At 53.7% G+C, this 11,249-nt stretch overlaps 2 protein-coding genes across 2 annotated transcripts in view; one reads left to right on the forward strand and one right to left on the reverse strand.

Moving 5' to 3' along the window:
* VOLCADRAFT_105840 (uncharacterized protein) overlaps positions 1 to 1,881 on the reverse strand; it is a gene marked incomplete at both ends in the record, with an annotated part of 3,345 nt that extends 1,464 nt beyond the window's left edge. Inside the window, 6 exons of the mRNA XM_002953180.1 lie at positions 143 to 224; positions 348 to 546; positions 661 to 718; positions 816 to 882; positions 1,103 to 1,132; positions 1,775 to 1,881. Coding sequence (XP_002953226.1) covers positions 143 to 224; positions 348 to 546; positions 661 to 718; positions 816 to 882; positions 1,103 to 1,132; positions 1,775 to 1,881 — 543 coding nt within the window. The remainder of the gene's footprint in view (positions 1 to 142; positions 225 to 347; positions 547 to 660; positions 719 to 815; positions 883 to 1,102; positions 1,133 to 1,774) is intronic.
* A 387-nt stretch (positions 1,882 to 2,268) lies between these two features.
* VOLCADRAFT_93948 (uncharacterized protein) lies at positions 2,269 to 9,482 on the forward strand (the record flags this gene model as incomplete). Its single annotated transcript, XM_002953114.1, has 8 exons — positions 2,269 to 2,363; positions 3,712 to 4,012; positions 4,508 to 4,593; positions 4,982 to 5,406; positions 5,941 to 6,118; positions 6,395 to 6,599; positions 8,984 to 9,227; positions 9,367 to 9,482. 8 exons carry the CDS (start codon positions 2,269 to 2,271, stop codon positions 9,480 to 9,482), a joined length of 1,650 nt encoding a protein of 549 aa, XP_002953160.1.
* Between the last annotated feature and the right edge of the window lie 1,767 nt (positions 9,483 to 11,249).

An 11,249-nucleotide genomic window follows, 5' to 3' on the forward strand; every position in this document is an offset into this window, starting at 1 on the left:
GCTCCACGGACCCATCCACAGCTCCAGGTGGTTGGTCTTAGCAAATCTCTGCAAGGCACGGATTCCGCCAGCGAGTGAGGGCCTCAAACTTTGACAACAGACGAACCATTTGTTGTCAATTGAGCGTCGTCAACAGCCTTACATTGTAGGTGCCGACGCACGGCGAGGAGGCCATAACTGTTATGGCATTCACGTTCGCGAATTCAATGGAGTCGCACAGCAGCCTGTAGATGGAGCATAGGAAAGGGTGGTTCTGTCCTGTTTTGTGCATCGGGTAGGCGTGGCAACATGGAGCACCAGCACGTCCCGAATGTGACCAAGCGAGCTTTACAGCTAGGAATTCTCACCACGTGTTGGGGTCCTTGAGTTCCTCCTTGAACTCGATGGGGTTGTCCGCCTCAAACATGCCGCCGCCGTCACCGTCAGCGGCCGCGGGCTGAAACAGCAGCACGCTGGGGTAGGTAAGGTAAGAAAGGAACACCACGGTGCGCCGCATGCAGGCCAGGCGGTGGAGCAAGTCCAGCAGGAACACGGTCTTGCCGATGCCTGGTGGTATGTCGAGGAGTATAGCATGAAGTGCACAGCAGGGCCATAACACGGAGGTCACAACACCATGCACAGGGGCAGATGTGAGTGCCAGCGGTCCTCCTGACGACACACCTGGTGTCCCCAGGACGAGGAAGTGCTGGATGTCTGATGAGGGCTCGTCGATGCAGTCCTGCATCTTGGTAAAAGCGGTAGCACGTGCGCTGCAGCAGCTGGTGCAGTTTTGTTGTGCTGGCCGGGAAGCACATGCCCGGCGGCAGCGAGAGCACCTGCTGGTCGTCCACCATCGTCAGCTCAGCTGCAGTCAGATTCTCCCAGAACATCTGTAGCTCGGGCCTGCATAGCAGAAGGCATTGGAATATTAATGGTTGCCTCACAGTGCTCATCACTCCCGGTAACATCAAATCCTTGTCATCCGTGCGCGGGGCGGAGGCGGTCCACAACTGCTCAAAGCCCGCTCCCGGCAACCCAACATGAAAGCCTGTCATCCCCGGCGCCGTGTCACGCCCTAGCGTAGCCTGGGGCCCCATGATTGGAAGGCGATAGGCCTGCGTACCTGCTGGCGAGTGAGACCGCCAGCTCTGCTCTGCGTGGTTACATTTACCGAGGGCAGGTGCAGGCCTTCATCAGGTTCGTTTGCAACGTGAACGCACAGCGGCATATGTAGATCCCCACGGCCAGCCTGCTCCGCTCCCCGCTCCGGGTTTGCGCTCAGGTGGACCTCAGTTGCAAGTTCCTTAGGGTTTTAGGCACGCACAAGCTCTTCGGAACCAAGCCTCCCGCATTCCGCAACGCGCAACAAGAATCCCAAACACGCTTTCAGGATATGCATCGGTTCGACGGCTCAGTCGTCCTACCTTTAAGTATAAGGGCATCCACTAGCTTCAGCTGTTTGGCCGCTGTGCCAACGCGAAGTAGCACAAGTTCTAGAGGTGTAGCCTTGTAGCCAGCCGCCAAGCCTCATCCTTGTCGAAAGCTTCCGAAAGACTGACTATCAGCTGGGCGTCCTGATTCATTTCTCCGGACGGCTTTTCTGATTTTATGTTTAACTTCAACGCGCACCGAACCGGACGCCGCTGATGGCTTGGAACAGCGTTTCGCTGTGCATACGGCCGTGGGTGGTATGCTGCTCCTTTCAAGGACGGTTCGTCGCGTGGTCGGGTGAATGCTCCGTAGGTTGTGAGTTTACCCTTCTAAGTTTGTTTTTGCATATCGGGTGCCGGCGGACCGGGCGCCGTACACGCTCGTCCAGCTGGGCGACATAAAGCGGACGCGCGCGCGGACGCGACCTGTTCGACCTGGCAACTCGCAGATTTTGGTCGGCTCGCTTGACATTTCATTAGAGGACCTTTGTATGGAACTTTTATGGGTCGCTCGAGCGTCGCAGGAGCAGTGGCGACGCACTTTATATTTGGCAATATCCCTCTAAGCGAGAGGGCTTGGACCTATGCTGATGTTCGTTACAAGAACTGAGCTGAGGACTGATGCTACACGTAATGTATACGCGTTGCTTAGCTTGCAACGTCACACGCCCACGATGAATTGTATGCACGTAAATTCGCCCGTGCGCCGAACGCCTTGTAACACTTCAACTACCTCACAATATACCGCTGCACTATTCTCTCCAGTCCTGTTTCATCGACGTACTTCGGCACCTTCCGCACCTATAAGTACGCGGGCAGCTGCTTCACCAGGACGCCGCTGATTAGATTATTAACTTGAATGTACGCCGAGAAGGAGTACTCCGTTCAAAAGGCAATGAAGAACAAGGCACGTGACATGCGCAAGCTCTTTATCCACGTGAATGGGACGTACATGTACGGAGTTGACGCAGTCAACCAATCGTTTACCGAGCCCACACGCCCATAGTACATGCCTTCAGTTTGTCACTTTTATGCCTTTATTCTGCTGTATCAACAGATGCTCATACTTATGGAGTAGGTCGTTGCTTACATATCGCCAAATCCAGCCGCTTCTTGCTTGCACCCCTAATCAATGAACTTCACTGCTTGACAAGATTACTTGGGCAGGGAATGCATGTCTCGTTTTCAATTATTCATCTGTTGTTGTCATTTTTAGCTGGTCGGCACTGAATCCGCGAAGGCCTCGGCAATTTAGTTCATAATACTTCTCTCGAAGGCGCTGCATTTGGGCTTCATAACCGGCTCACGCTTGGATGGCTTACTTCTGCTGGCAACCACGTCGAGCCACGTCAACACATATACTCTGGTGGATGGATTTGCGTTTCTAGTAGCCTTTTATACTTCGTATGAACATATTCTGCATGTAAGCTGGTTGAATCACAAGCGGACGAGGTGTCAGCGGCTGACAGGAGCAGGAGCTCTTGTTCCAATATTTGCAATACAGCAGATACTTGGAGAGGCTTGTTGACGCAGGAGAAGAGGAGGTGCCTTAAGTTACGGGCCATATCTTCCTCGTCGTTGCCCCAGGGGTCAGTGGTTCATGTCAATAAGTGCAACACAAAAAAATATGGCTGTCAGCTGATTCAGGCAGTACTCTCAATTATACCCTAAAGACCGCGCCGCCTGCAACAGCACAAGTGCATCTTGGTGTCATCCCCATGTGCAACAGCAACGCCCAAGCGGAACGACCAATAAGCCCAGGCCGCCGTATTGGGTGCCAAAGCGACCGCAGCAAGCCGCCAAGCGTACTTGCGTCAAGCACGTTTGGAGAGCAGAGCTCACTGATTGTGAATGTTAAGCAGCTGGACATGCACGCGGAATGGCAGAGTGAGACGCATGCATCGGCAGATGGAAATGCCCGTGCTATCCGGCCGGGCCTTCCTCATCATTTTTCAGTGGTAACGGCAATTTGGCCTATCCCTGCAAGCGCCCTGTTATTCCTGGTGGCTGCAGTCATCATGGGCTACACGACATGGGTTCAGGCGCGTCCTGGTGCCCAAGCAGTCTTAGTCACTAGGTGGGTGCATCAGGGCGCGCGCAAGGGTCGTCAAAGGGGTCCCGAAGCAGCGCTCTCGAGACGACTGGCGCATGCGCATCTTGGGGGCAATGAGGCTACTGCAAGCCTTAAGGAGATGGGTTGGATTTTTTGGGACAAAGCAGAGCGAGTCTGCTAGGCCGCGATGTTCAACCAGAAACTTTTATTGCAGTTTAATGACGCTTTACCCTTGTGTTTGGCCTACAGCTTCTTGCAGTGCTGCTGGACAGTTATGGGATTGCAAGGGCCGCGACGTCTCCTCAGACTGACACAGCTAGTAGTGGCGCTCCTAGGCGTCCTTCTCATCATGCCGAAGCAAGACCTGTATAGCATCCGGATTTGGGCATCGACGTTCGACGATGATGGCGGAATAACCTTACCCAGGCTTGCAGCATCTTTGGCCAAGCTTTTCTGGTTCATGGGCCATGGTATTGGGAGGAGAAGCAGCGACAACGGATACACGTCAGCGGAAGATACACAGCTTGATTACACGTTGCTTCGCCTCGAGGTAGGCTGTAAAGTTGAGAGCAGTGGTCTCAGATGTCAGCGCGAACTTTGCGTGCATCTGATTGTCCTACGAGGACACTTGTGCTGTCTGTGGTGCTGAGCTCTGTTGGATGCTTCTTCCTCACGTGAAGGACGCCATGAACTGCAGGTGTCTTTGGCGGCGGTAGTGATCCTCTGGTTGTTGCAGACCACTGCTGTGGGAGTTGCAGCTTCTCGTGCCGTTTCGGCAGCAATAATTGGACCTGGCCCCGCAGATTCCGCAATGCAATCGGCGTTAAAAAGTCACCACGACCTCCCGGCATTAGAGGCTCTCAAGCCAATGGAGTCCGGGTACGACGCCAGCATGCACCCTGCTTGCCCGGCGTCGTTATCCCCCCGTTATCCTGGGCACTTTGATGGGGATGGCATCTCGCAGCAGCAGTTGCAGCAAGAGCAGGTCTCGGCGACAGCTTCCGTCCTTCGGCATATCTTGCCTTTTACCGCATGCGTGACGCAGTGCATTGCGGCGTTGATGATTGTCGACGCTTGGGATGCACTTGCTGAGCGCCGTTATCATGAAGACGACGGGGCCTCTATCACCAGGTACTTGCCTTGTAAAACCGAGAGACTTGACACAGAACGTGTGGTTGTTACAGTGGGCTCCAGACTCACGAAGAGTAGAGCCAGCGGGCCAGCGGGCCGTCAGAACGGACGCCACTTAAGCCACTCTGGATGTTTTGCATTCGCTTTGAGTTACCAGTCGCATGGTATTGATGTTCTCCTTCCACCTCTCCGCCTGCTGAGCACTGAGGGTCTTCCTTTCCCCTGTGCTCGTCGCCTGTAGGCCACCAAATGCGCAAGCACTTCTTATGGAATGCAGGGGAGCATCCTGGGCAGACTTGGGGCTCCTCCTGGCCACCATATCCGGACCGGTTGCACTGCCATCGTTTTTCCGCTCACGTTTTTTGCTGCACGTCGCGCTGACTCACAGAAGCCCGGCGTCAGCTCGGGCCCTGGGGTTGCTTGTACTGGATGCAAATGCTGCGAAGCTGCTGTTATCATCTTCCATCGGCGTGGTGGGTGGTTGGAGGGCCGCAGTCTCGGCCTGGCAGCTATCGCAAGTTGCCACCGTACTATTCGGCGCGGCAAAGTTGTATGTGGATGGGCTCAAGGCGCAGCTGAAGCTTCAGACTGCAGCTGGGGCCGGCCAGGGAATAGCCGCAACAGAGATTACATTTAGACCTACATTGGAGCTGCCAGATGGATCGGGTTGCGATGATTCCCACGTGCCGAGACCCGGCATTGTAATGGAGTGCACGAGTGCGCGCGCCGCGTCACCGCGTGTGGCCACCGATTCCGTGGGATGGTCGGCAGGCGGTTTTCAGGAGCGCGGCTTGAGTTTCAGGGTGCAGGCAGGTATAGATGTTGCTCCAGCGGCTCTCACATCTCCCAGTTGCGGGGACGTGGCCTGCGCAGTAACAGTCTCGACAGTGACAAGCACTAGTGTTAGCAACAGTGGGAGTAACTCAATGCATTCATCGTGTCCAAGTGACAGCAGTCTGGCCGGCGCGGGCGACGCGGAGCAAGCCCAGCCGGTCCAGTCATGTGCAGGTTGCGGAGGTGTCGCTGCTTTGACGCCCATTATGGCAACGACACCGCAGCTCGCGCGGCGTCCGCCATACTCGCACGCCGGCAATGGCCACACACTGCACGGCCGCTGCCACCAGCAACACGCAACATTGCCGCTCTCCGCTACGGTTTGTCCTGGGAACAGCACCAGGCCACAAGTGGTCGGTCGGAGACCTGCCAGCGCTGTTGGTACCTGTGGCCGCAGCTGCAGCCGAGCAGTTGTGGTCATGCAGCCGTGGGGGATGCTCCTCGGCTCTCTCAGTTTATTTGCTGGCATGTTGTGGGTGTTGCTCATTGCACCCCCGCTTGCTGTCCTTGGAGATGGACCGGAGGACTTCTTCGAACGCCTGATGGAGACGGGACCCGGTGCAACCGCCATCCTGGCGCTGCTCGTGGTAACTGTAATGACAGCCATGGTGGTAGGCACTTGCCTGGGCTGGTTCGTAGCTTGCGGGGAGCTGCGGCAGCGGTTGCGGCGTCAGAAGGCAGAGTGCAGAAGGTGCGTTTCCTCTGTGGACAGCAAGGCCAGGTAGCTCATGCCTGCGGGCCTGATGAACCCTTCCTACATACATGAAATGTGTATTAACGGCGACCTGGTTGAGTGTTTACATGTCCGTATTGGAGGAGTTCCATTATGTTAGCTTTTCATCAAGTAGTGTGCTAGGATTCTGTCCGCCATCTATATTTCGTTTATACAACACTTGCCGTCACAGAAGCTTTTTCTCCTCCCTGATAAGCGTTGAAGACTTCGTTCCACTTATCATACCAACTGCAGGTTTGAATGTCTAGCATGGATGTGTGGGCCACCGCTCGCGGCGGCAGGCTTTTCAGCCCTCAGCTGGGGCTTGGGAGAGGAGCACAATGCTGGGGCCTACGTAGCGGTGGAGATTTTGCGCTGCGCGTCGCTGTGGCCGCTGGTGTGGCTTCTGGAGCCGTGGCTGATTGGCGGTGTGGATGCCATGGGTGGCTGTGTACAACACGTGGGTTGCGGTGTCACGTGTTGCATACTGCGGTGGTGCGGTCTGCGTTCTAGTAATAATGGTGGTGCGCTAGGCGGGCGATGTGACGAACGGGGGAGGGAGATCGGCGCTCAGGCTGCGCGATTTGGATCCCGCCGCACAAGGTGGCCATTGAGTGTGGAGATAAACTAGGATGCGGTAACAATTTTGGGCTGCATGTTAATAATGTTAATCGTATGAACACGAAGAGTGGAGAGATAGAATTGATGCAACTAGGGAGGCGTTATTATGACGCACGGCTGCTGTGCGTGCCTCGACCATTTCGCATAAGGGGCGGTCATGGTTATATTACTGCAATTTACGTTTCCGTGTATACCTTACTGTTTTGAGCTTTGCTAGCGAGCGCGGCCTAGCGAACGCAGCAAACTATAAGAGCTGGTGGTAGCATCATAAGTTGCTGTTGCATGTTTGTCTGCGTTTGTCGCGACGATGCTGATGCCGTGCTTGCATGCGATACAGGAAGGGAGAGAAGTGGTAGACGCGGAAGTTTTGACTAGCGATGTGGTCATGCTGTTCCATCCGTCTCATTTAGGTGTCAGTGGTTATTTTGGCAGTTAAGTTGGTTGCAGTATTATGTAGCCCTTCCATGCCATGCACTTGCCAGTAACCCGGTTGGACGGAGTTGAATACATCTATCTTGTCTACCTGGTAGGCAACTTGACGGGCGTGAATGTGTGTGGTAAGAGCATTCATGCATTTATGACAGCGTGCTGAAAACCCCTAGTGGGGTCGTTATACTTTCGTCGTTCTGTCGATTGTGTACACGTTGTTGTGTCCTTATCCGGATTTCGTTTAACAGGGATGTTCCTAGTTTCCTACAATTGATTATATTATAAAGGGTAAATCAACCGAAGTCAGTTGGGGAGATATTTGAGTGTGGCGCGTTGGCAACGGTAGTGTCATCAACTTGCACGAGATCAAACCAAGATTTTTTCATTTTCGGTGAAGAGATATCGTTGTGTTGACTGTTACGCGTCCTGCCCATATACGTTCAGTACTGTGTGCCTGGAAGTCCCGCAATCCCCGCATGGCAGCCTTCAATACGGAAGGTTTTGAAATGCTACACGCCCGCAGACACGCTTACGAGCATTGCGGAACTGCCCATACCAATGTGATGCATTCCCATCCGTGGCCTTGGATTTATCTCGGGTTCTATGGGATGCTCGTTAAGCTTTCAAAAAGTGCCAGCTGTACGGATGGACTGTCTGACTAAAATCCAAATACCGTCTTCCGACGAAAATCAAAGGAAAGATGAAAGTATCGTATTGTGCACTGATAACTTTCGGTACATAGTGAAAAGTAAAGAACAAAGAGTTATCTAGCGATTTGATACCAGTCACGAATGAGTGGCCCAAACGCGTATGAAACACCTCAAATTTATTAAGCTACTTTATCATCAAAGTGTTCCTCATACAATTTTTGAGTGTTACTAGCCAACAAAAAATTGGGCCACTCATTCTTGACTGGTAATTTCTTGATATCTGCTCAACAAGAGGCTTTGATCCGAACACCCGAACGGAAGTTAAAACTGTATTGGAGACAATGCAAGTAACCTACCAGAGCAAAATGATAAGGATAGAAAGAAGTTGGAACCGTCTGCCTTGCGCCTCGGTTCGGAGATGCAGCTCCAAGACGCAATGCAGGTCTTTTTTACGTGGTTTTAACAAAATGCTTGGTCGAGATCAGGGAAATTACGACAGTGCAGGAGGTGGGGAACGTTCGACTGTGGACAAGACCTTAATAGGGAGCGATGCCGGGCGTCCAGTGTTCCCACCTTACAGCGTCATCAGCAAAACCGGCGAATACTCATTAAGGTAAAGCTGTGATGTATCAGCGGTCCTGAAGGTTCGTACAAGGCAACGATGTACCCAGCGACGCCTGAAGCACAGGGGGTGCATGGGAAACATCTACTGCGTAACCCAGATCCCACATGGTGATTCTGCTTGGAGGGGATCAGGGCTCCATTTTGTTGCGGGGGGCCTAAGTCCTCGAGTCCGTCGACCCGCCGTTCTCCCCGGTTGCTCCCGTGTGATGGTTTGATGCCTGGCGTTCCCCGCGGCCTGATTATGGTAAGAAACGGCGATTTGAACAAGGACACCAATTTCACCGTGCAGGCTTTATAATGTATTTCCTGTCATCGAAATGGAGTATCAGCGGCGTGAGGAGGGGTATGCGTCCCTAGGTAGCTACATCGATGGAAAAAACTCTGAGGGAGTGTGCTTCGCTTACACACAACCGGTGGTGATGTGCTATTATCCAGACGTAAGTCAATCAGTAGCCCCCTCGTCCGCTCGCTAGGCAGTGTGCGTAATGTCCCACTCGACCTTTCGATGTGCACTGCGCAGGGTCGCAAACTCATGCAAATGTTCTTGGGGCCGCGGAGAGTTGACACCGGCACGCTAAGGACGGTTCGCGGGGGCGAGGGTGCAGTGACTGCAGACGCAACCTCGCTGCCTAGCCCCCTCGAACCCGGTGTGCGAGTCAATGTCTCCGGCGGCGAACTAATCGCCGTTCTTAAGTTTGATGGCTACATAACCCCTGCCAGTGCGGACGCTGCTAGGAAGCGCCTCATGGCGTACCTGCAACGGGGTAAGCCACGCGCGCTTTGCATTTCCCGCCCATTGATTTCCCCCTTCGGATTCATGCAGAACTAGCGCAACCTGCCGTGTACCCACCTGCCTGGCCTGCCCTGGAATGAGCGTGCCTTACCGGTATTCCTCGCACGCAGACGGTGTTCGGCTATCCGAAGCTGACGCGGCAGGCCGGTTCCGTTGTGCTCAATACGGCGCGGTTTACCAGCTGGGGGACCGCCTCAACGAGATGATGCTACAGGTCAATGCTTAAGCCTACATCGTGCGATGTGCGTAGCCGCCTTCAGGCAGCGCATATGGGTGGCGGTGCGTTGTGACCTAAGCAATCACCTGTTAGAGGTTCCGGCGACCCATCGTTGTGTTGGTTCTCCTGCCTGCCGGGTTTGGTGGGACCGTTTCTCTGCGTGCTGTGGGGTTGTGCTTACTGGTTGGGATGCTAAAGGGGTCCATGCCGGTCCGTTTCCGTCGTATCTCCAGGGCCTGCGTCGCAGGGGTTTTTTTCCTTGGATGGCGGTGGTTGTGGCAAGGTTGGAGAAGTCCATGTTGACATTGTCGTGCGCTGCTGGTTTGGGACGCAGGGTCCCGATGGCTGTCTGGGCCTTTGCCTAGGAGCAGCTGCTGGACCTGGCAGCTGCTGGACTGCTGCAGGCAGTTGATGGTGCGCTGTGATGAAACCGTCTTGGGCTCTGTCCTTACCCAAGCGCCGTTTCCCCTACATCATGTCCCTTGACCCGTTCAACATTATTCAGGTTGTTCTGCCTCGTACAGCTGTCGCAGTAGAACTTGCGGATAGGTGACCGAAATCATAATACATAACGGATAAATTTTGGCCTGATTGTAATAGCAGTAGGCCCGCAAGGGATGCAGCATAGGGTGCTTAGTCACGTGACGGAATATCCCCTTACGTCGAAGCTGAATGACTGGTGCACGCGGTTAGTTGGTCGTTTGCATAAACGACTCACGGACAGCCTGTATGTGCGTGTCTGTAAAAAGCAGGGGAGACGATGTAAACAATCCTGGAGACGTAAACATAGCACGAAGTATGTCATCCATGACATTAGCTGCTTGTGACTTTAATATTATAAACGTGGCGCTCAGACCCTTCCGCCCTGCACTCTGGCGCTGAGACAACAAACAACCGTCGCCCCGACAGTCAAACTGACAATTACGATCAGCGACTCCGATCTAACTTTTTCACGGCAGACGCAGACACCAGACACCATAGCGAACTGTCTTCATATGGTTCCCGTAAATGGGATTCGTGCATTGCGCAAATTTCATCCAATCCTAACTCACATCACGGCCATTTGGACCACTAAATGCTGTCCTGCGAACACTTTCAGCTTACGTATTGTTAAATAAGAAATGTAAATTTGTGCGAGTCTTTAGCTAACCATGAGCATAGCCGCCGAACCCCCACGAGTCCTTGACGTTCGCGACTTTGCCCAAGCACGAGAAACCGAAGTAAGTAGGTGACTTTATTTAGGTTCCTATTGCAATGTATATTGACGCTCCGCCTTTGGCAACATCGATGGCAGCGGTGCTCCCTTACTTGTTTTATGCCTTGCGCGGCCCTTCAGCTGTAATTATTATGCTGTAATGTCCTTAGGTCCATCCAAGGATTTACTTAGCCCGTGTATTTGCTTTACAGCTTATTGTCCCACGGGTCACTTGGAAATTTCCGTCAAGCTGGTTTGTTTGCTTGTCCACCGCCGTCTCCGCAGCTCCGGTATTTCTTGCAAGGCGTGAAGCTAAATGTCGGGGAAGACCGTTTTGGCGCTCCTTTCCTTCCACGTCATCTGAGAAGGCAAGTTTCCGGTCGGCAGCACAGCAGCCGTGCTGCGCAACAGAACTTCCTAACTCGCTTATGAGCTTGGATAAGAAAATCTCCTTCAATAGCTGAAGTGCCGCCGGTCCCCACCCGCGCACATGCTGAGCCTTTAGGCCTTTTGAGGGATTTTCGTCTGCCGCTTGTTCCTATTTGTCTATCACTCTGGCTGCCTTCGCCCGTCTAGTTCCC

This window comes from Volvox carteri (assembly GCF_000143455.1).
Source record: "Volvox carteri f. nagariensis unplaced genomic scaffold VOLCAscaffold_34, whole genome shotgun sequence".
Classification (NCBI taxonomy): Eukaryota; Viridiplantae; Chlorophyta; class Chlorophyceae; order Chlamydomonadales; family Volvocaceae; genus Volvox; species Volvox carteri.